The sequence below is a fragment of the Bombina bombina genome, chromosome 3, assembly GCF_027579735.1.
Source record: "Bombina bombina isolate aBomBom1 chromosome 3, aBomBom1.pri, whole genome shotgun sequence".
In the NCBI taxonomy this organism is placed as follows: domain Eukaryota; kingdom Metazoa; phylum Chordata; class Amphibia; order Anura; family Bombinatoridae; genus Bombina; species Bombina bombina.
The window spans coordinates 736,937,602-736,961,900 of NC_069501.1; the positions used below are offsets into that span (position 1 = coordinate 736,937,602).

Here is a 24,299-nt window from a genome sequence, read left to right on the forward strand (position 1 = left end):
ACTCGGATAAGGCTGTCCTACCTACCCGCTTGGGTTTTCTTCCTAAGGTGTTGTCTGATAGTAACATCAATCAAGAGATTGTGTTTCCTTCCTTGTGGCCTAATCCTTCTTCTCCGAAGGAACGTTTACTTCATAATCTGGATGTGGTTTGAGCTTTGAAGTTTTATCTTCATGCTACTAAGGATTTTAGACAAACTTCGTCCTTGTTTGTTATCTACTCTGGGAAGCGTAAGGATCTGAAGGCCTCTTCAACTTCCTTATCTTTTTGGTTGAGGAGTGTTATACGCATAGCTTACCAGTCAGCGGGACTTAGACCTCCTCAGAGGATTACGGTTCATTCCACTAGAGCTGTGGCGTCCTCTTGGGTCTTTAAGAACGAGGCCTCAATGTATCTGATTTGTAAGGCGGCTACCTGGTCTTCCTTTTTTCTAAATTCTACAAAATTTACGTTTCTGCTTCGGCTTAAGCAGCTTTTGGGAGAAAGGTTTTACAGCCTGTGTTGCCCTCAGATTATGGTCCGCTTTTTCTCTACCCCTCCCGTTATCATTCAGTGTCCTCTAGAGCTTGGGTATAGTTTTCCCAACAGTAAGGAATGATAACATGGACTCTTCTCATATTTAGAAGGAAAACATAAATTATGCTTACCTGATAATTTCATTTTCTTCTGTATGAGGAGAGTCCATGGCCCCCGCCTGTATACTCCGATGGGCGGACCAAAATGTGTTATTCTATTCCGGCACCATTTATACCCTGATATTTCTCCTACTGTTCCTTGTTCCCTTGGCAGATTGACTGGGATATGAGGGAAGTGGGGGGGGGGGGGGGGGGGGTTTGTATTTAAGCCTTTGACTGGGGTGTCATTGCCTCATCCTGGTGGCCAGGTTCAGTATTTCCCAACAGTAAGGAATGATGCCCTGGACTCTCATATTAAGAAGGAAACAGGATCCTCATAAGCTGGGCCATCAGTTAATAATAGATTGGTCTGTTGTCTTTGTCATTAGTTCCACCAAGTCCTCAGCAATCGGTGTGGCTACCCTGACCTGAACTCAATAATTAGTAGTGGTGTCCATATACTTTTGGCTAGGGATGTGCATTTTTCTAATTCAGCAGCAAACAAATGGAAGGTCAGGTAAGCATAATTTATGTTTTTGCCTCCTAATGTTTCACAATAGTTTACACTAAACTGTGACATTAAACACTGCAATAATAAATCTGTATGCTTTTCAGTTTCTTTCCAAACCCCCAGTGTCGTACCAAGCAAAGTAATTATTAAAGTGAATGTCAATTTTTTTTAAAAGAGCTTTATTGAATAACAAAAATACAAGTGTGATAAAGCCACATAACACTTATGAAAAATACACAGGTAATTAGAGGCTGAAAAAGTCATACACTTCAAATTGAAATCTGCCCCCGTTCCCAGGACTCAGCTGGAAACGAGTTTACAATCATACTGTTTTTAAACAATTTTTAGATGAACATGTGAGAACAATGTATCAAACAACCTGTATAGAGGGAGGGGAGAGTCGGGAGTAGGTCATTAGAGAAAAGGGGGTGTATCCAGCAGCAAGGGCTTTATATTGTGCCGCGCCATAACGCTAATAGAAGTTCAAATTTGTCTAATGTGTGGTTTTTGAGATAGTGGTATCTCTCTAGGGTCAGCAATTCCTCTACCTGAAGACTCCACTCTCCCAGGGTAGGGATCGAGCGGGTCTTCCATTTTCTTGGTATCAGCTTTTTCGCTCCAGTGATCATAAGTAGCAGCAGTGCCAAGTGTACCTGGCTTGCCGTCTTGGGAAGTGCCCCTGTTTTTAATAGTTTTTTTAAAAAACGGGCACTGATTCATGAAAGTTGACATTCATTTTAATATACACACCAGTTTTTCTATACTTTGAGGAATTGTTTTTATTTCTCCTTTAGGGCTCAAGAAAAGAGCACAATCTACCTACTTATACAGTTTTACACCGTCACAAAAATGGTCAGCATTCTGTTTCTCGGGTTTCCAAGCAAGATGAACGATGGACAGAAATAGAGAGAAGTAGATCTCTCTTGAAGTATGTATAACTATTAACCTAAGGAACCTTACATTTATCAGTATTTTGTTTTTATTAAACTATGACATTTTTTTTACTACTATTATTGTTATAGTTTATTTATTAATCGGCAACATTTTATGCAGCGCTATACAAAGGTACATTACAATCATAAGGGTGCAATACAATAAAAAACTTACATTGAGACATGTATGGCTATACAATGTACATTACTCCACTTACATTGACAAACATAAGCAAAAGGAGAGGAGCGCCCTGCCCTTGAGCACAATCAGTTGTAGATTCATTTTATGCAACAGAGCTACAGTTAGAGAGGCCCTCAAGCTTACACTTTTCCGTTCTGCAATCATACTGTTTATTTACTAATTATGGGCTTGACTAAGATACATTTAAAAACAAAAACTTTATATTTACACATAGAAATAAACTGTGTGGAATATTATATGAGACTAGCCAACCAAGATCCTATATTACAGTAAATAGTGGTAGTGCACATTTGTCTTTAACACTCTCGGTTGAAGATAATCTGTCTTCTGACAATTAAAGTGACAATTAATGTAATGGTACTTGTGAATGTTTGTGTGACATACCATTTAAACATGCTTGCCACACACTTTGCAGTATATATTACATTTTAAAAGTTTTAGCTTTTATTTTGTGTTGTTAAACCTACTCCTCTCTCCCTGACTAGTAGGGCATGCTTTGTTTTATTTTTATATATAAATACATGGAATTGTTCCTATGGGCTTTGCAGCCAGGCTGGTTTGGGGTTAACTGCCTTATGTCATTGTGTAAGCAAATACAGCTGTATGTGACTGCTCATGAGCACACAGTACTGTGAGTTTTGCTAGTGGCATGGGGTGCATACCCATTCCTGTTTTAGAGTGGGATCCTTGTTCATGTTTGTAAGGTCTAGGAAGATTACATAGGTCTGTGTCACCCTTGTTTGTACTTCAGTTTGTTTGGTTGTAAGGTCTAGGAAGATTACATAGGTCTGTGTCACCCTTGTTTGTACTTCAGTTTGTTTGGTTGTAAGGTCTAGGAAGATTACATAGGCATGTGTCACCCTTGTTTGTACTTCAGTTTGTTTGGTTGTAAGGTCTAGGAAAATTACATAGGCCTGTGTCACCATTGTTAGTATTTGTTTGTTTGGTTGTAAGGTCTAGGAAAATTACATAGGCCTGTGTCACCATTGTTTGTATTTCAGTTTGTTTGTAAGGTCTAGTTTGTATTTCAAGTTTGTTTGGTTGTAAGGTCTAGGAAGATTACATAGGCCTGTGTCACCCTTGTTTGTATTTCAGTTTGTTTGTTTGTAAGGTCTAGGAAGATTGCATAAGCCTGTGTCACCATTATTTGTATTTCATTTCGTTTAGTTGTAACATCTAGGAATATTACATAGGCCTGTGTCACCCTTGTTTGTATTTCAGTTTGTTTGGTTGTAAGGTCTAGGAAGATTACATAGGGCTGTGTCATCCTTGTTTGTGCTTCAGCTTGTTTGGTTGTAAGGTCTAGGAAGATTACATAGGCCTGTGTCACCCTTGTTTGTACTTCAGTTTGTTTGGTTCTAAGGTCTAGGAAGATTACATAGGCCTGTGTCACCCTTGTTTGTGCTTCAGTTTGTTTGGTTGTAAGGTCTAGAAAGATTACATAGGCCTGTGTCACCCTTGTTTGTACTTCAGTTTGTTTGGTTGTAAGGTCTAGGAAGATTACATAGGCCTGTGTCACCCTTGTTTGTACTTCAGTTTGATTGGTTGTAAGGTCTAGGAAAATTACATAGGCCTGTGTCACCATTGTTTGTTTGTATTTCAGTTTGTTTGTAAGGTCTAGGAAGATTTCATAGGCCTGTGTCACCATTGTTTGTATTTCAGTTTGTTTGTAAGGTCTAGGAAGATTTCATAGGCCTGTGTCACCATTGTTTGTATTTCAGTTTGTTTGATTGTAAGGTCTAGGAAGATTACATAGGCCTGTGTCACCATTATTTGTATTTCATTTTGTTTAGTTGTAACATCTAGGAATATTACATAGGCCTGTGTCACCATTGCTTGTATTTCAGTTTGTTTGTAAGGTCTAGGAAGATTTCATAGGCCTGTGTCACCAATGTTTGTATTTCAGTTTGTTTGGTTGTAAGGTCTAGGAAGATTACATAGGCCTGTGTCACCCTTGTTTGTATTTCAGTTTGTTTGTTTGTAAGGTCTAGGAAGATTACATAGGCCTGTGTCACCATTATTTGTATTTCATTTTGTTTAGTTGTAACATTTAGGAATATTACGTAGGCCTGTGTCACCATTGCTTGTATTTCAGTTTGTTTGTAAGGTCTAGGAAGATTTCATAGGCCTGTGTCACCATTGTTTGCATTTCAGTTTGTTTGGTTGTAAGGTCTATGAATATTACATAGGCCTGTGTCACCCTTGTTTGTATTTCAGTTTGTTTGTTTGTAAGGTCTAGGAAGATTACATAGGCCTGTGTCACCATTGTTTGTATTTCAGTTTGTTTGTAAGGTCTAGGAAGATTTCATAGGCCTGTGTCACCCTTGTTTGTATTTCAGTTTGTTTGGTTGTAAGGTCTAGGAAGATTACATAGGCCTGTGTCACCCTTGTTTGTATTTCAGTTTGTTTGTTTGTAAGGTCTAGGAAGATTACATAGGCCTGTGTCACCATTATTTGTATTTCATTTTGTTTGTTTGTAAGGTCTAGGAAGATTACATAGGCCTGTGTCACCATTATTTGTATTTCATTTTGTTTAATTGTAACATCTAGGAATATTACATAGGCCTGTGTCACCATTGTTTGTATTTCAGTTTGTTTGGTTGTAAGGTCTAGGAAGATTACATAGGCCTGTGTCACCATTATTTGTATTTCATTTTGTTTAGTTGTAACATCTAGGAAGATTACATAGGCCTGTGTCACCATTGTTTGTATTTCAGTTTGTTTGGTTGTAAGGTCTATGAATATTACATAGGCCTGTGTCACCCTTGTTTGTATTTCAGTTTGTTTGTTTGTAAGGTCTAGGAAGATTACATAGGCCTGTGTCACCATTGTTTGCATTTCAGTTTGTTTGGTTGTAAGGTCTATGAATATTACATAGGCCTGTGTCACCCTTGTTTGTATTTCAGTTTGTTTGTTTGTAAGGTCTAGGAAGATTACATAGGCCTGTGTCACCATTGTTTGTATTTCAGTTTGTTTGTAAGGTCTAGGAAGATTTCATAGGCCTGTGTCACCCTTGTTTGTATTTCAGTTTGTTTGGTTGTAAGGTCTATGAATATTACATAGGCCTGTGTCACCCTTGTTTGTATTTCAGTTTGTTTGTTTGTAAGGTCTAGGAAGATTACATAGGCCTGTGTCACCATTGTTTGTATTTCAGTTTGTTTGTAAGGTCTAGGAAGATTTCATAGGCCTGTGTCACCCTTGTTTGTATTTCAGTTTGTTTGGTTGTAAGGTCTAGGAAGATTACATAGGCCTGTGTCACCCTTGTTTGTATTTCAGTTTGTTTGTTTGTAAGGTCTAGGAAGATTACATAGGCCTGTGTCACCCTTGTTTGTATTTCAGTTTGTTTGTTTGTAAGGTCTAGGAAGATTACATAGGCCTGTGTCACCATTATTTGTATTTCATTTTGTTTAATTGTAACATCTAGGAATATTACATAGGCCTGTGTCACCATTGTTTGTATTTCAGTTTGTTTGGTTGTAAGGTCTAGGAAGATTACATAGGCCTGTGTCACCATTATTTGTATTTCATTTTGTTTAGTTGTAACATCTAGGAAGATTACATAGGCCTGTGTCACCATTGTTTGTATTTCAGTTTGTTTGTTTGTAAGGTCTAGGAAGATTTCATAGGCCTGTGTCACCATTATTTGTATTTCATTTTGTTTAGTTATAACATCTAGGAATATTACATAGGCATGTGTCACCATTGTTTGTATTTCAGTTTGTTTGGTTGTAAGGTCTAGGAAGATTACATAGGCCTGTGTCACCATTATTTGTATTTCATTTTGTTTAGTTGTAACATCTAGGAATATTACATAGGCCTGTGTCACCATTGTTTGTATTTCAGTTTGTTTGGTTGTAAGGTCTAGGAAGATTACATAGGCCTGTGTCACCATTATTTGTATTTCATTTTGTTTAGTTGTAACATCTAGGAGTATTACATAGGCCTGTGTCACCATTGTTTGTATTTCAGTTTGTTTGGTTGTAAGGTCTAGGAAGATTACATAGGCCTGTGTCACCCTTGTTTGTGCTTCAGTTTGTTTGGTTGTAAGGTCTAGGAAGATTACATAGGCCTGTGTCACCCTTGTTTGTACTTCAGTTTGTTTGGTTGTAAGGTCTAGGAAGATTACATAGGCCTGTGTCACCCTTGTTTGTACTTCATTTTGTTTGGTTGTAAGGTCTTGGAAGATTACATATGCCTGTGTCACCCTTGTTTGTACTTCAGTTTGTTTGGTTGTAAGGTCCAGGAAGATTACATAGGCCTGTGTCACCCTTGTTTGTACTTCAGTTTGTTTGTTTGTAAGGTCTAGGAAGATTACATAGGCCTGTGTCACCTTGTTTGTACTTCAGTTTGTTTGGTTGTAAGGTCTAGGAAGATTACATAGGCCTTTGTCACCCTTGTTTGTACTTCAGTTTGTTTGGTTGTAAGGTCTAGGAAGATTACATAGGCCTGTGTCACCATTGTTTGTATTTCAGTTTGTTTGGTTGTAAGGTCTAGGAAAATTACATAGGCCTGTGTCACCATTGTTAGTATTTGTTTGTTTGGTTGTAAGGTCTAGGAAAATTACATAGGCCTGTATCACCATTGTTTGTATTTCAGTTTGTTTGTAAGGTCTAGGAAGATTTCATAGGCCTGTGTCCCATTGTTTGTATTTCAGTTTGTTCGGTTGTAAGGTCTAGGAAGATTACATAGGCCTGTGTCACCCTTGTTTGTATTTCAGTTTGTTTGTTTGTAAGGTCTAGGAAGATTACATAGGCCTGTGTCACCTTGTTTGTACTTCAGTTTGTTTGGTTGTAAGGTCTAGGAAGATTACATAGGCCTGTGTCACCATTGTTTGTATTTCAGTTTGTTTGGTTGTAAGGTCTAGGAAAATTACATAGGCCTGTGTCACCATTGTTAGTATTTGTTTGTTTGGTTGTAAGGTCTAGGAAAATTACATAGGCCTGTATCACCATTGTTTGTATTTCAGTTTGTTTGTAAGGTCTAGGAAGATTTCATAGGCTTGTGTCCCATTGTTTGTATTTCAGTTTGTTCGGTTGTAAGGTCTAGGAAGATTACATAGGCCTGTGTCACCATTGTTTTTATATCATTTTGTTTAGTTGTAACGTCTAGGAATATTACATAGGCCTGTGTCACCATTGTTTGTATTTCAGTTTGATTGGTTGTAAGGTCTTGGAAAATTACATAGGCCTGTATCACCATTGTTTGTATTTCAGTTTGTTTGGTTGTAATGTCTAGCAAGATTATATAGACCTGTGTCACTCTTGTCTATATTTCAGTTTGCTTGGTTTAAAGGTAGCATGGGTGACTGTAGGTTAAAGGGACACTGAACCCAAATTTTTCCTTTCATGATTCAGATAGAGCATGCAATTTTTTGCAACTTTCTAATTTACTCCTATTATCAATTTCTCTTCATTCTCTTAGTATCTTTATTTTAAAAACAAGAATGTAAGTTTAGATGCCGGTGTTCTGGTAAGATGGCAAACTTTTGAAAACAGCGAACCATTTCACTTCCTGTGACGTTACATCAGCTGTTTCACAAATTTTGGTCGTAATGCGCAATTACTCTAAAGCTGAGGCTCCGTGCTCGTGGATGAGAAATGAATTGGAGATGTATGAAACACAATGACATTGAAGGGAGCCTGTGAAAAGCTGCATTGGATCAGCAGAAGAAGCAGTGGCGATAACCGGGGGGCTGTTTCTCATACATGAACACGGAGACTCAGCTTTAGAGTATTAGTAGTAATGGGAGTAGTTGCAGTTGGGGGCGGAGTTCCAAATATTGCAGAGGAGCCAAAGAAACAGCTTTCCATGAGCGCACCATTTCTGATACAAAATCCCACGCATGCACTCTAGAAAGGGTCCCGGAATTTCACAGCACTAAATATTGTAGCAGTGACGTATGTAGCCAGGTATGTGATGACGCTGGCACGCCTGCGCATTACGGCCGAAATTTGTGAAACAGCTGATGTAACGTCACAGGAAGTGACATTGTTCACTGTTTTCAAAAGTTCGCCATCTTACCAGAATACCGGCCCATTTTTGGTGAATAACCTGGGTTGTTCTTGCTGATTGGTGGATAAATTCAACCAGGGTTCTGAACCAAAAATTGCCTGGCTATTTAGCTTAGATGCCTTCTTTTTCAAATAAAGATAGCAAGAGAACGAAGAACATTTGATAATTAGAAAATATCACCTGAGAATCTCTATGTAAAAACGGAAGATATTTCTCCAACATAGGTGTGTCCGGTCCACGGCGTCATCCTTACTTGTGGGATATTCTCTTCCCCAACAGGAAATGGCAAAGAGTCCCAGCAAAGCTGGTCACATGATCCCTCCTAGGCTCCGCCCACCCCAGTCATTCTCTTTGCCGTTGCACAGGCAACATCTCCACGGAGATGGTTAAGAGTTTTTTGGTGTTTAAATGTAGTTTTTATTCTTCAATCAAGTGTTTGTTATTTTAAAATAGTGCTGGTATGTACTATTTACTCTGAAACAGAAAAAAGATGAAGATTTCTGTTTGTAAGAGGAAGATGATTTTAGCAGAAGTTACTAAAATCGATTGCTGTTTCCACACAGGACTGTTGAGATGAAGTTGGGGGAAACAGTTGGCAGACTTTTCTGCTTAAGGTATGACTGGCCATATTTCTAACAAGACTATGTAATGCTGGAAGGCTGTCATTTCCCCTTATGGGGACCGGTAAGCCATTTTCTTAGTTAAATAAAAGAATAAAGGGCTTCATAAGGGCTTAAAAAACTGGTAGACATTTTTCTGGGCTAAAACGATTGCTTTGCTAGGCATATTTTGCAGATTCTAACTATTAATGGTTATTATAATCTTGGGGATTGTTTAGAAAAACGGCAGGCACTGTGTTGGACACCTTTTTCAGATGGGGGCCTTTTCTAGTTATAGACAGAGCCTCATTTTCGCGCCACTAATGCGCAGTTGTTTTTGGAGAGCAAGGCATGCAGATGCATGTGTGAGGAGCTAAGAATCACTGAAAAAGCTTATAGAAGGCATCATTTGGTATCGTATTCCCCTCTGGGCTTGGTTGGGTCTCAGCAAAGCATATAGCTGGGACTGTATAGGGGTTAAATGTAAAAACGGCTCTGAAATTTGGTGTGCAATACTTTTAATGCTTTAAGACACTGTGGTGAAATTTTGGTGAATTTTGAACAATTCCTTCATACTTTTTCACATATTCAGTAATAAAGTGTTTTCAGTTTGAAATTTAAAGTGACAGTAACGGTTTTATTTTAAAACGTTTTTTGTGCTTTGTTGACAAGTTTAAGCCTGTTTAACATGTCTGTACCATCAGATAAGCTATGTTCTATATGTATGAAAGCCAAGGTGTCTCCCCATTTAAATTTATGTGATAATTGTGCCATAGTGTCCAAACAAAGTAGGGACAGCAATGCCACAGATAATGATATTGCCCAAGATGATTCCTCAAATGAGGGGAGTAAACATGATACTACATCATCCCCTTCTGTGTCTACACCAGTTTTGCCCACACAAGAGGCCCCTAGTACATCTAGTGCGCCAATTCTTATTACCATGCAACAATTAACGGCTGTAATGGATAACTCTATAGCAAACATTTTATCCAAAATGCCTACTTATCAGAGAAAGCGCGATTGCTCTGTTTTAAACACTGAAGAGCAAGAGGACGCTGATGATAACTGTTCTGACATACCCTCACACCAATCTGAAGGGGCCATGAGGGAGGTTTTGTCTGAGGGAGAAATTTCAGATTCAGGAAAAATTTCTCAACAAGCTGAACCTGATGTTGTGACATTTAAATTTAAATTAGAACATCTCCGCGCACTGCTTAAGGAGGTATTATCTACTCTGGATGATTGTGACAATTTGGTCATTCCAGAGAAATTATGTAAGATGGACAAGTTCCTAGAGGTTCCGGTGCCCCCCGACGCTTTTCCTATACCCAAGCGGGTGGCGGACATAGTAAATAAAGAGTGGGAAAGGCCCGGCATACCTTTTGTCCCCCCCCCTATATTTAAGAAATTATTTCCTATAGTCGACCCCAGAAAGGACTTATGGCAGACAGTCCCCAAGGTCGAGGGGGCGGTTTCTACTCTAAACAAACGCACTACTATTCCTATCGAAGATAGTTGTGCTTTCAAAGATCCTATGGATAAAAAATTAGAGGGTTTGCTTAAAAAGATTTTTGTTCAGCAAGGTTACCTTCTACAACCAATTTCATGCATTGTTCCTGTCACTACGGCAGCGTGTTTCTGGTTCGAGGAACTAGAAAAGGAACTAGAAAAGTCGCTCAATTAAGAATCTTCGGAGGTTATGGACAGAGTTCAAGCACTTAAATTGGCTAACTCTTTTATTGTAGATGCCGCTTTGCAATTAGCTAGATTAGCGGCGAAAAATTCAGGGTTTGCTATCGTGGCGCGCAGAGCGCTTTGGCTTGGTCAGCGGATGTGTCTTCCAAGACAAAATTGCTTAACATCCCTTTCAAGGGTAAAACATTATTTGGACCTGATTTGAAAGAGATTATTTCAGACATCACTGGGGGAAAGGGCCACGCCCTCCCACAGGATAGGTCTTTTAAGGCTAAAAATAAGCCTAATTTTCGTCCCTTTCGCAGAAACGGACCAGCCTCTAATTCTACATCCTCTAAGCAAGAGGGTAATACTTCACAACCCAAACCAGCCTGGAGACCAATGCAAGGCTGGAACAAGGGTAAGCAGGCCAAGAAGCCTACCACTGCTACCAAAACAGCATGAAGGGATGGCCCCCGATCCGGGACCGGATCTGGTGGGGGGCAGACTTTCTCTCTTTGCTCAGGCTTGGGCAAGAGATGTTCAGGATCCTTGGGCGCTAGAAATAGTTTCTCAAGGTTATCTCCTGGAATTCAAGGAACTACCCCCAAGGGGAAGGTTCCACAGGTCTCAATTATCTTCAAACCAAATAAAAAGACAGGCATTCTTACATTGTGTAGAAGACCTGTTAAAGATGGGAGTGATTCATCCAGTTCCAATAAGAGAACAAGGGATGGGTTTTTATTCCAACCTGTTCATAGTTCCCAAAAAAGAGGGAACATTCAGACCAATTTTGGATCTCAAGATCCTAAACAAATTTCTCAAGGTTCCATCGTTCAAAATGGAAACTATTCGAACGATCCTACCTACTATCCAGGAAAATCAATTTATGACTACCGTGGATTTAAAGGATGCGTACCTACATATTCCTATCCACAGTTCCTAAGGTTCGCTTTTCTGGACAAGCATTACCAGTTTGTGGCACTTCCATTTGGATTAGCCACTGCTCCAAGGATTTTCACAAAGGTACTAGGGTCCCTTCTAGCGGTTCTAAGACCAAGGGGCATTGCAGTAGTACCTTACTTGGACGACATCCTGATTCAAGCGTCGTCTCTGTCAAAAGCAAAGGCTCATACGGATATCGTCCTAGCCTTTCTCAGATCTCACGGATGGAAGGTGAACAAAGAAAAAAGTTCTCTGTCCCCGTCAACAAGAGTTCCCTTCTTGGGAACAATAATAGATTCCTTAGAAATGAGGATTTTTCTGACAGAGGTCAGAAAATCAAAAATTCTAAGCTCTTGTCAAGTACTTCATTCTGTTCTTCATCCTTCCATAGCGTAGTGCATGGAAGTAATAGGATTGATGGTTGCAGCAATGGACATAGTTCCTTTTGCACGAATTCATCTAAGACCATTACAACTGTGCATGCTCAGACAGTGGAATGGGGATTATACAGACTTGTCTCCGACGATTCAAGTAGATCAAAAGACCAGAGATTCACTCCGTTGGTGGCTGACCCTGGACAATCTGTCACAGGGAATGAGCTTCCGCAGACCAGAGTGGGTCATTGTCACGACCGACGCCAGCCTGGTGGGCTGGGGCACGGTCTGGGAACCCCTGAAAGCTCAGGGTCTATGGTCTCGGGAAGAATCTCTTCTCCCGATAAACATTCTGGAACTGAGAGCGATATTCAATGCTCTCAAAGCTTGGCCTCAACTAGCAAAGGCCAAATTCATAAGGTTTCAATCAGACAACATGACGACTGTTGCATATATCAATCATCAGGGGGGAACAAGGAGTTCCCTGGCGATGGAAGAAGTGACCAAAATAATTCAATGGGCGGAGGATCACTCCTGCCACTTGTCTGCAATCCACATCCCAGGAGTGGAAAATTGGGAAGCGGATTTTCTGAGTTGTCAGACATTCCATCCGGGGGAGTGGGAACTCCATCCGGAAATCTTTGCCCAAATAACTCAATTATGGGGCATTCCAGACATGGATCTGATGGCGTCTCGTCAGAACTTCAAGGTTCCTTGCTACGGGTCCAGATCCAGGGATCCCAAGGCGACTCTAGTAGATGCACTAGTAGCACCTTGGACCTTCAACCTAGCTTATGTATTCCCACCGTTTCCTCTCATTCCCAGGCTGGTAGCCAGGATCAATCAGGAGAGGGCTTCGGTGATCTTGATAGCTCCTGCGTGGCCACGCAGGACTTGGTATGCAGACCTGGTGAATATGTCATCGGCTCCACCATGGAAGCTACCTTTGAGACAGGACCTTCTTGTTCAAGGTCCATTCGAACATCCGAATCTGGTTTCCCTCCAACTGACGGCTTGGAGATTGAACGCTTGATTTTATCAAAGCGTGGGTTTTCAGATTCTGTAATAGATACTCTGATTCAGGCTAGAAAGCCTGTAACTAGAAAAATTTACCATAAAATATGGAAAAAATATATCTGTTGGTGTGAATCTAAAGGATTCCCATGGAACAAGATAAAAATTCCTAAGATTCTATCCTTTCTACAAGAAGGTTTGGAGAAAGGATTATCTGCAAGTTCTCTGAAGGGACAGATCTCTGCTTTATCTGTTTTACTTCACAAAAGGCTGGCAGCTGTGCCAGATGTTCAAGCATTTGTTCAGGCTCTGGTTAGAATCAAGCCTGTTTACAGACCTTTGACTCCTCCCTGGAGTCTAAATCTAGTTCTTTCAGTTCTTCAAGGGGTTCCGTTTGAACCCTTACATTCCGTAGATATTAAGTTATTATCTTGGAAAGTTTTGTTTTTGGTTGCAATTTCTTCTGCTAGAAGAGTTTCAGAGTTATCTGCTCTGCAGTGTTCTCCGCCCTATCTGGTGTTCCATGCAGATAAGGTGGTTTTGCGTACTAAGCCTGGTTTTCTTCCGAAAGTTGTTTCCAACAAAAATATTAACCAGGAGATAGTTGTACCTTCTTTGTGTCCGAATCCAGTTTCAAAGAAGGAACGTTTGTTACACAATTTGGACGTAGTCCGTGCTCTAAAATTCTATTTAGAGGCTACTAAAGATTTCAGACAAACATCTTCCTTGTTTGTTGTTTATTCTGGTAAAAGGAGAGGTCAAAAAGCGACTTCTACCTCTCTTTCCTTTTGGCTTAAAAGCATTATCCGATTGGCTTATGAGACTGCCGGACGGCAGCCTCCTGAAAGAATCACAGCTCACTCCACTAGGGCTGTGGCTTCCACATGGGCCTTCAAGAACGAGGTTTCTGTTGACCAGATATGTAAGGCAGCGACTTGGTCTTCACTGCACACTTTTGCCAAATTTTACAAATTTGATACTTTTGCTTCTTCGGAGGCTATTTTTGGGAGAAAGGTTTTGCAAGCTGTGGTGCCTTCCGTTTAGGTGACCTGATTTGCTCCCTCCCTTCATCCGTGTCCTGAAGCTTTGGTATTGGTTCCCACAAGTAAGGATGACGCCGTGGACCGGACACACCTATGTTGGAGAAAACAGAATTTATGCTTACCTGATAAATTACTTTCTCCAACGGTGTGTCCGGTCCACGGCCCGCCCTGGTTTTTTTAATCAGGTCTGATGAATTATTTTCTCTAACTACAGTCACCACGGTATCATATGATTTCTCCTATATATATTTCCTCCTGTCCGTCGGTCGAATGACTGGGGTGGGCGGAGCCTAGGAGGGATCATGTGACCAGCTTTGCTGGGACTCTTTGCCATTTCCTGTTGGGGAAGAGAATATCTCACAAGTAAGGATGACGCTGTGGACCGGACACACCGTTGGAGAAAGTAATTTATCAGGTAAGCATAAATTCTGTTTTTACCTCACAATTTCCTCAGGTTACCAGAGTAAGTCATGTGTAAAAAGTTATTCTTAAGCTGCTGTTCAGCTGCAGGTAAAAAACAAAAAAAAAGAAGAAATGAACTGCAGCCAATCAGCAGCAACAGTGCTAAGGTTGTGAACTCTTTTACTGTGATCTCATTAGATTTTATAGTAAACTTCCTTAAACTGAATAGGGAAATAACATGAGTGTGCATGAGGCTCACTCCCTGGCCGGTCCCGGGACAGGCATACTGATTTGCTGCTTTAAATCCTTTACAATGGGTTGTGAATTCTTAGGACATTTTGAGGTAAAATATCTTTCTATTTTTAAATAGAGATGTTCAGGTGATATTTTCTAGTCAGCTTTTTACAGCTAAGCTAAATCATTTTCAAGTGTTTAAACATTTGGGTATCATGGCCTTTTATGTTTTACTTCTCTGGAGCAAAACACGATTTGTCATTTACACCAGCTTTGTTAAAGCAACTCTTCCTCTTAGCTTTTCTTCAAATTTTGGAATTTAACAAACAGCGGTCATCATCAGATTGCATGCAAGCGCTTGTGTGCAATGCTGAATTCTGGCAGCTGAATTTTGCTCGACAGTGGTGAGCTGTGGTGGACAGGGGCACGTATGTACGGTCCTGTCCACCACAGCTTGATAAATCGACCCCTTAATCTTCTTTGGGTTTATGCATGTATTTATGCAAATGAAGGTGTGAATTGTACAGTATAGCATAAATAAAGCAAATCAGATTTTATTAAGACTAACTTTTTACATGGTTACTAACAGAGGGAGGAAAGTATTCACTTCTAGCACACCTAGATCAAGAAGTAAATGCAATTTAAATCATTATCACTGGCTATTCTGACAGGAATAGATAAAGAACAAGATGGATTAAAATATAACTTTTATTGGGTAAATTAAAATAGGATAAATGCTTAAAAACACACTTAGGTACCGACTGTGTAAGATATGTCCCAACTAGTATTACTTGATTCAGTATATTATTAGAAACACTGTTTTATGTCAGAGTAAAGTACAATCAAACATCTTAAGAGTACGCCACCAGATATGTGGTATTGCAGTAAAATGATACCTCCTAGTGTGGTACTACTGTATTCAATTAAATATAATATGCACAGTGATGTACCAAATATTTGTCTCGCTCTAGTGCAAAAGTAATTGTGGATAGAGACAGTGATTAGCTTGTGTTGTTGAGAGTCCAAAGGTAGAAGGTAATAGTATTGTGCGGCCTTCTTAAGTGTCAGTATGCATCTATGCTGAAAAATGCTGCTACCTAAAATGGATAGAAACAGACTTATTATGCTGTTTTATAGTAAATTCCCCAGATATATGGGGTGTTGATTATGTGTAAATTGTTACAGTGGCGCATACAATTAATAACAGCAGTGGATGCTAGCTTGCATTATTCACAGTATATCTCCTGTATATGTCTGACTATAAGTTACTCTGCGACAGCTAGGGTTGCTGTACTCGGGTGAGTGGTTATATCTACCACGTTACCACTTTTATTATTAATGCGACAATTGTTCTTATAATTTTGGATATGCTGACATGATACTGGTGTATTGGCCGAGTAATCTAAAATATTAAATATATACCCGGTGATTGAAGGATAGCAAAATATGCAATATGCTTGAACAATAATATGTTTTGACAACAACAGTTATAAAGCTCTGTCGTGCCGCTTTCAGCGAATCTATATTTGACAACACAATGTTAGATGATATTGATAATACAGTATATTAAATGCTGTCAGTGCCACTAAAATAAGTAGCAGATGAGCTTGATCTATCGATACAGTTCTTACACAGTGATAAGTTAGTGCTTATGTGACATATACTAATTCTTAATAATCAGTATGTACAGTCCACTTAAATCGTGACTTAGGTTAATGCAAGAGGTTGAATTAGGATTAAACAGCTGGCTTGTAGCTACAGTTTATAGAGCGGTTAACTCACATATACAATCATGCCCACTTTAGTAATTGTTTGCTGAGCGGTGGATCTAAGTTAAACTGATACGCTAATGCTGTTATGCTAGCCCAGTGACATTGGATACTGAGTGTGTATCTGGTGCTTAAACAGTAGTGAAATATACACTGAGCTTGAACGGTGATTTGTTCAAAGAGAAAGGTTTACAGACTTAGACGTGCCGCTCTCAATGTGGCTAAGCTTATCAACACAATATTCAGTAGTATATTGAATAGTTAGAAAATTGCTGTACGCTGGATGGATTAGAAGTACTAGAGCAGTGTGATACCAAAAAACAAGTTAAATATTAGGTTAAATAATAGAAGGACTACAGTAAATGTCGGAAGCCTAAGGCTTTCTAAAAACACAGGAGCTCCTAGGACTCCTCACCATTGCCCTATCGTCCCTAACATGTTTCGCCACCTTACGTGGCTTTTTCAAAGGTGAACGCGCCGCGCTGTTGGCGGCCTTTTAAGGCTATCGGATTTAACTAATTTATTGCAAGAGGGGGTACGGCTATAACTGCGAGACTACCGCTTATCTAACCGCAGCTACGGAGCCATCTTATAAACTGTAGCTTTAACTAACGTGGATTGTACACATCAAAATATTAGTATTGTGTATGTATACCGATTTAACTAACGCACTGCAAGAGGGGGTACGGCTATAGCTGCAAGACTTCTGTTTATTTAACCGCAGCTACGAAGCCAATTTATAAACTATAGCTTTGACAATAGTGGATTGCCGCCGGCTCTTACACATCAAAATATCAGTAATGTGTAGGTATCCCGTATGTACTAATTGATTACTGTGTTATATCTGGACTGAGAGAATAAGCAAACTCGTTACTTACCTGTTGCAACACTGATATAACTTAGTCAATTCAAGTTCCGCTACTACTGAATATTGTGTTGATAAGCTCAGCCACATTGAGAGCGGCACGTCTAAGCCTGTAAACCTTTCTCTTTGAACAAATCACCGTTCAAGCTCAGTGTATATTTCACTACTGTTTAAGCACCAGATACACACTCCGTATCCAATGTCACTGGGCTAGCATAACAGCATTAGCGTATCAGTTTAACTTAGATCCACCGCTCAGCAAACAATTACTAAAGTGGGCATGATTATATATGTGAGGTAACCGCTCTATAAACTGTAGCTACAAGCCAGCTGTTTAATCCTACTTCAACCTCTTGCATTAACCTAAGTCACGATTTAAGTGGACTGTACATACTGATTATTAAGAATCAGTATATGTCACAAAAGCACTAACTTATCACTGTGTAAGAACTGTATCGATAGATCAAGCTCATCTGCTACTTATTTTAGTGGCACTGACAGCATTTAATATACTGTATTATCAATATCATCTAACATTGTGTTGTCAAATATAGATTCGCTGAAAGCGGCACGACAGAGCTTTATAACTGTTGTTGTCAAAACATATTATTGTTCAAGCATATTGCATATTTTGCTATCCTTCAATCACCGGGTATATATTTAATATTTTAGATTACTCGGCCAATACACCAGTATCATGTCAGCATATCCAAAATTATAAGAACAATTGTCGCATTAATAATAAAAGTGGTAACGTGGTAGATATAACCACTCACCCGAGTACAGCAACCCTAGCTGTCGCAGAGTAACTTATAGTCAGACATATACAGGAGATATACTGTGAATAATGCAAGCTAGCATCCACTGCTGTTATTAATTGTATGCGCCACTGTAACAATTTACACATAATCAACACCCCATATATCTGGGGAATTTACTATAAAACAGCATAATAAGTCTGTTTCTATCCATTTTAGGTAGCAGCATTTTTCAGCATAGATGCATACTGACACTTAAGAAGGCCGCACAATACTATTACCTTCTACCTTTGGACTCTCAACAACACAAGCTAATCACTGTCTCTATCCACAATTACTTTTGCACTAGAGCGAGACAAATATTTGGTACATCACTGTGCATATTATATTTAATTGAATACAGTAGTACCACACTAGGAGGTATCATTTTACTGCAATACCACATATCTGGTGGCGTACTCTTAAGATGTTTGATTGTACTTTACTCTGACATAAAACAGTGTTTCTAATAATATACTGAATCAAGTAATACTAGTTGGGACATATCTTACACAGTCGGTACCTAAGTGTGTTTTTAAGCATTTATCCTATTTTAATTTACCCAATAAAAGTTATATTTTAATCCATCTTGTTCTTTATCTATTCCTGTCAGAATAGCCAGTGATAATGATTTAAATTGCATTTACTTCTTGATCTAGGTGTGCTAGAAGTGTATGCTTTCCTCTCTCTGTTAATAATTAAGTTAACTATACACAGCACCCACATCCTACTAATACAGTGGAATTATAATGGGTATGTAGATCTATCTCACTTTAGTAGTGCCATTGGTTACTCTCAATTAGTATAACTTTTTACATGGACTATTTTACATTCTGGTATTATAATTATGATTTTAAATTAAACAGAAATTGAAAATACATAATTTCCTTTTAAAAAAAATATCCTTTTAACATTGAGTCACTAAAATGATTCTTTCAGCACTTTTAGTCTAATGGATTAGCCTTATCTCAGTTCATTAACTAAATTATGAGTAAATCCCTTTACATCAATTTAACTACTAGATGCAGACTAATTACTGTCTTCAGTGTGACATTGTTCCACTTTTCTAATTGATCTCTATTAGCTATCACATAATTGAGAACATCCAGAGTTGGCTGATCACAACAATTTAGAACACACACATACTACACAAACAGAACACACAGGCACACGCACACACACACACTATAAAGACATGCACCATACAAGCACTAAACATACTACGCACACACACTACATGAACTACACAGACAATTACTGCACAAACATCGTACACAGACACTGCATAAACACTACACAAAATTCACAGATTACACAAACACTGCACACTACATAAACCCTACACAAAGTACACAGGCACACCCTACACAAATTATACAGACACACAAACACTGCACACAAATTACATAAACACTACATGCAAAACATTTCAGCTTGAATGAAATGTTGTGTAGCAAATCTTTTTAAATCTTGAAATATTGGGGAAATACAAATGTTAAGAGGTATCATTAAGGGATTTGGTGCAAAAAAACATATAGTGGATCAAACGTGTGGAAAAGAATAAATGTCGAAAAAATTGCTGCACAAATTTAATCAAATACTTATTTTTTTTTATTTTAGACTGATTGTTTATCCTCCTCCGCCAACAAAGGGTGGCTTGTGTGTAACTAATGAAGATTTGGATTGTCTGGAGCACGGAGAATTCCTTAATGATGTTATTATTGACTTTTATCTTAAGTGAGTAAAGTATATTTCTCTCTGAATTTTTTCTTCTCATTTGTAAATAATGAAAGAGCATATTGTGAATGAGTTATGTAGAGAAGATGATTCTTCGGTTAGAATACTTTGAGTTATAGAACATAGGTAATACATCTCGTTTTACATACCTAGGCAGACAGTAATCATCTCTGACATGCCAGCTGGCCCTTGTTCAAAAAAGCTGCCAGGGAAAGCTAATTCATTTAGGATTATGTTCTGAGATAAAGCAGTTTGATGGAGTGGTGTTAGCAGATTGTGTATTATTTAAGGCAAAAAATATGATAGGGTAGTTATTGGTAAAAACAAACAAACAAACAAACAAACTGTACTCAATACACTGTCAGTTTTGAAATGTTTTCAGTGTTTTCTAAAACAAATACATATCTTAAATGACCACTAAACACAGTACAATTACATAATCTATAAATGCACATTAAAAAGACAATGCAATAGCAATTAGTTTGAATTTCAAATGAGTAGTAGATTGTTTTCTGACAAATGTCAGTTCCATTTTCATTCCTGATTCATCATGTAACAGCCACCAGCAAATCACAAAATGCATATAAATATATCCTGTGAATCTTGCACTTTCCCAGTAGGAGCTGGTGCCTCAGAAAGTGCGCATATAAAAGGATTGTGCACATTTTGCTAATGGAAGTGAATTGGAAAGTTGTTTAAAACTGTGTGCTCTATCTGAATGCTGAAAGTTAAATTTGAACTTGACTGTCACTTTAAAGGGGCAATAAAGTAACATATCAGCAGAGTGTGAATGTCTTAGAACATATGAAGACCTTGTTAACTCCACCTACCACTTGCTTTATTTGGAAGAGGCAGTCAAGAGTGGCTACTGGAGTAGACACAGCTAGCCACTGTCATGTCATTTATCTTAACAACATTTATATTGCTTTCCAGTTCATCTGGTAATCTCTTCTTAGGCCAATTAGAGACAGATATGTGGCAGGGTTGAGGTTGTGAAGCCTGCCAAATGCAATTGATGTTTTCTGAATTGGGAAACTCTTAATTGTCAGTGTTACACAATTACTTAAAAAAGGGGGCAAAATACATAATGAAAGTATCCAGGCAGTGACTGAAATGGCTGCAAAAACAGAAGCTCGTAGTGAAGTCTGAGATATTTGTCACCTATCTTCAGACTTTGGCAGCATCCAATTGTACTATACAGTCTGAGGTATAATGCACTATGGAGTGTCAAATAGCTTGATGTATGCTACGTGAATGATCTACCTGCCCTGTTCTGGACCGCTAAGATCTCTGACAGCAGCCTTCTCTGAAGATCTTAGCACCCCCACCTCAGTAATCCAGGACAAGCAGGTACACACCAACTGCTATACCATCTTATAAACTAAAATCTACCCAGCACCTGTTTTCCGTATCATACATCATGTAGTTAGCTACATCTCTTTTGAAAGAATTATGTGCCCGTTTTGATCATCAACAGGCAGCCATCGTGGATATGCTAAGGTTTACAGTCGGCTCTCCCTCTACCATAACCTATGTCGATGTCCTGCACGCTACCAATACTTGTTCTCTGACGTTTGGGGGCGACTCTGATGGGCCCCAGTGTCGGCCTCTGACTGCATGTGACGCACCACAAATTAAGTATGCGCAACTATGTGGGAATGAGCTTCACAATGTACCAGAGAGGATAGATCTGGAGATAACAGAGTGTCTTTCTCATGGCCAACGATAATATGGCCTCATCAGCAGACCTCAAGAAACCACATTTGATCACAAGTTCCCATAATCCTAATAGTAGCGGTGGACATTACTAGAAGTCTATATGCTGGGAAGGAGAAGGTTTTGTCTGGAACCAATTTAAGCGTTTACAACAAAGTTTGTTGTTGCTATCCTTATGGAAACTTACCTATAATGAACAGATGGCTATATCTTAAGTGGCATGGAACTCCGGCTGCACGTTTCCTCAGGATGTTATGCTGATCTACATGTTCGTTATGAAAACGAGAGTGGGGTAACTTACATGTGATAAAAAAACATGGATAGGGTACCTATATGCTTTATTGCCCACAATGTTTTGCTACTTTATTTTCACTATTGGACATCTGAAATTAGTGTACAGGACTGTCCGGTTCCTGTTTGGAAATTGACAGAACCATTGATGAAGACTGGATAGTCTGAGGATTGGGGAATCGTGCTCTTCTATGCATTAAGAGCTTCACCATTAGCCTTCCCTGTTGTACATGTTAAACCCAGCTTTAGCTTAATATTGCTTGTTCGTATAGCTTACTCGAATGAGTTCACTCTTGTCATTTAACCCTACAGATGTGGCTACACAATTTCTGTTTAATTCATCCCTATATGCATGTTTGTATTACCTTCAAGGGATCCTTATATAGACCCTTGCTATAAGCTGTGCTAGAACAAGATACATTCCATCCCCAGAGATTATCCCACTTCCTGACAGGAAACACGTCTTTAGGGAAAGAGCTACCCAAGGTTCCCAATCCAATTTTATGTTCAGATGATTTTAGTAACTTTACAATTTCTAACAATTTGGGTACTTAAAACTATGACTGTTTGTATAACAAATGCTTTTTGTTATATCAGTTTTCCCTATAACATACTGCCTTCAATGTCCCTATAAGTCTATAGTTAGATTAAAATATATCAATAATCTTTGAGACTGAAGCCCTATAGCAACCCAAAAGCTTTGATAGGTGAGCGTTTTGAAATCTAGACGCGTTTAATTCCCCCTTATAACAAAAAGCTTCTATCTATATTGGCCTTATGTCTACTTACTGGACCCCACAGCATGTTGTTTTCAATGCCCATATACTCCCATTACTAGAAGAATTATAGTACATCAATAGATCTGTATTACCTTAAACCTAAATGTAATCCAACACAATCATATCTCATATGATATGATATTTCAGAACTCCACAGGTTACAATTTAACGTTCTACAGGTGTCTGGAAGTATAGTGTTTATTATGATATGTTTTAAGCTAGTTAAGTAATAACTAAATATATATATATATATTTCTTTCATGTAATTAGCAAGAGTCCATGAGCTAGTGACGTATGGGATATACATTCCTACCAGGAGGGGCAAAGTTTCCCAAACCTCAAAATGCCTATAAATACACCCCTCACCACACCCTCAAATCAGTGGAGGTGGTGAAGTAAGTTTGTGCTAGATTCTACGTTGATATGCGCTCCGCAGCAGGTTGGAGCCCGGTTTTCCTCTCAGCGTGCAGTGAATGTCAGAGGGGTGTGAAGAGAGTATTGCCTATTTGAATTCAATGATCTCCTTCTACGGGGTCTATTTCATAGGTTCTCTGTTATCGGTCGTAGGGATTCATCTCTTACCTCCCTTTTCAGATCGACGATATACTCTTATATACCATTACCTCTACTGATTCTCGTTTCAGTACTGGTTTGGCTTTCTACTACATGTAGATGAGTGTCCTGGGGTAAGTAAATCTTATTTTTGTGACACTCTAAGCTATGGTTGGGCGCTTTTATATAAAGTTCTAAATATTTGTGTTTAAACATTTATTTGCCTTGATTCAGGATGTTCAATATTCCTTATTTCAGACAGTCAGTTTCATTATTTGGGATAATGCATTTGAATAATCAAATTTTTTTCTTACCTTAAAATTTGATTGCGTCATTCTTGGCGCGGACTTTTTTGGCGCAAAAAATTTTCTAAGTTATTTCCGGCGTCGTACTTGTCACCGGAAGTTGCGTCATTTTTGACGTTTTTTGCGCCAAAAGTGTCAGCGTTACCGGATTAAAGCATTTAGGCGCCAAATAATGTGGGCGTCTTTTTTGGCGCTAAAAAATATGGGCGTCATTATTGTCTCCACATTATTTAAGTCTCATTGTTTATTGCTTCTGGTTGCTAGAAGCTTGTTCATTGGCATTTTTTTCCCAATTTTTGATCAATTTTGCTTTATATGTTGTTTTTTCTATTACATATTGCAAGATGTCTCAGATTGACCCTGGATCAAAAGCTTCTTCTGGAAAAACGCTTAACTGAGTTCAGTTCTACCAAAGCTAAGTTCATTTATTTTAAATGTTATAAATGTTTATCTTTAGCTATGGTTTGTAATAAGTTATTATGATATACTTTTACATGCAGAATCCATTAGTATTTATGCTTTATTGCCATTCTTACATCTTATGTACAAGAAATATTTAGAAGATTTATAAGAAATATTTTTCTGATTCTATTTTAAAGGCTTTGTCTGACTTCGTGCATTCTAATAAAATTTTTAGGTCTTTTTCACTTCTTTTTTAATTATTGAAGTTTCAAATGTCCAACAACATACTGTTTTATCCTTCTCTGATGATGTTTTTTCTCTTTCAGAATTTTCTTCATCAGATATTGACACTAACAAATCTACTTTTTTATTATTTCTTTATTAAAGTACATTTGTTCTTTGTTGAAAAGGTGTTGATTATTTTGGATATTAAGGTAACTAGTTCTTTAAGACTAGCTGACACTATTTCTGCTTATTTATTCTTCTGTGTTTTCAGAAGTTTTCTTTCCAATTCCTCATACTAGGGAAT

General features: G+C 38.6%; 1 protein-coding gene across 1 annotated transcript in view; it reads left to right on the forward strand.

Annotated features, from left to right (window-relative positions):
• The window catches only part of SENP7 (SUMO specific peptidase 7), a 625,329-nt gene that overhangs the window by 348,329 nt on the left and 252,701 nt on the right, over nt 1–24,299 (forward strand). Inside the window, exons 9-10 of the mRNA XM_053707566.1 lie at nt 1,918–2,051; nt 19,609–19,725. Of these exons, the coding sequence (XP_053563541.1) occupies nt 1,918–2,051; nt 19,609–19,725 (251 nt within the window). The remainder of the gene's footprint in view (nt 1–1,917; nt 2,052–19,608; nt 19,726–24,299) is intronic.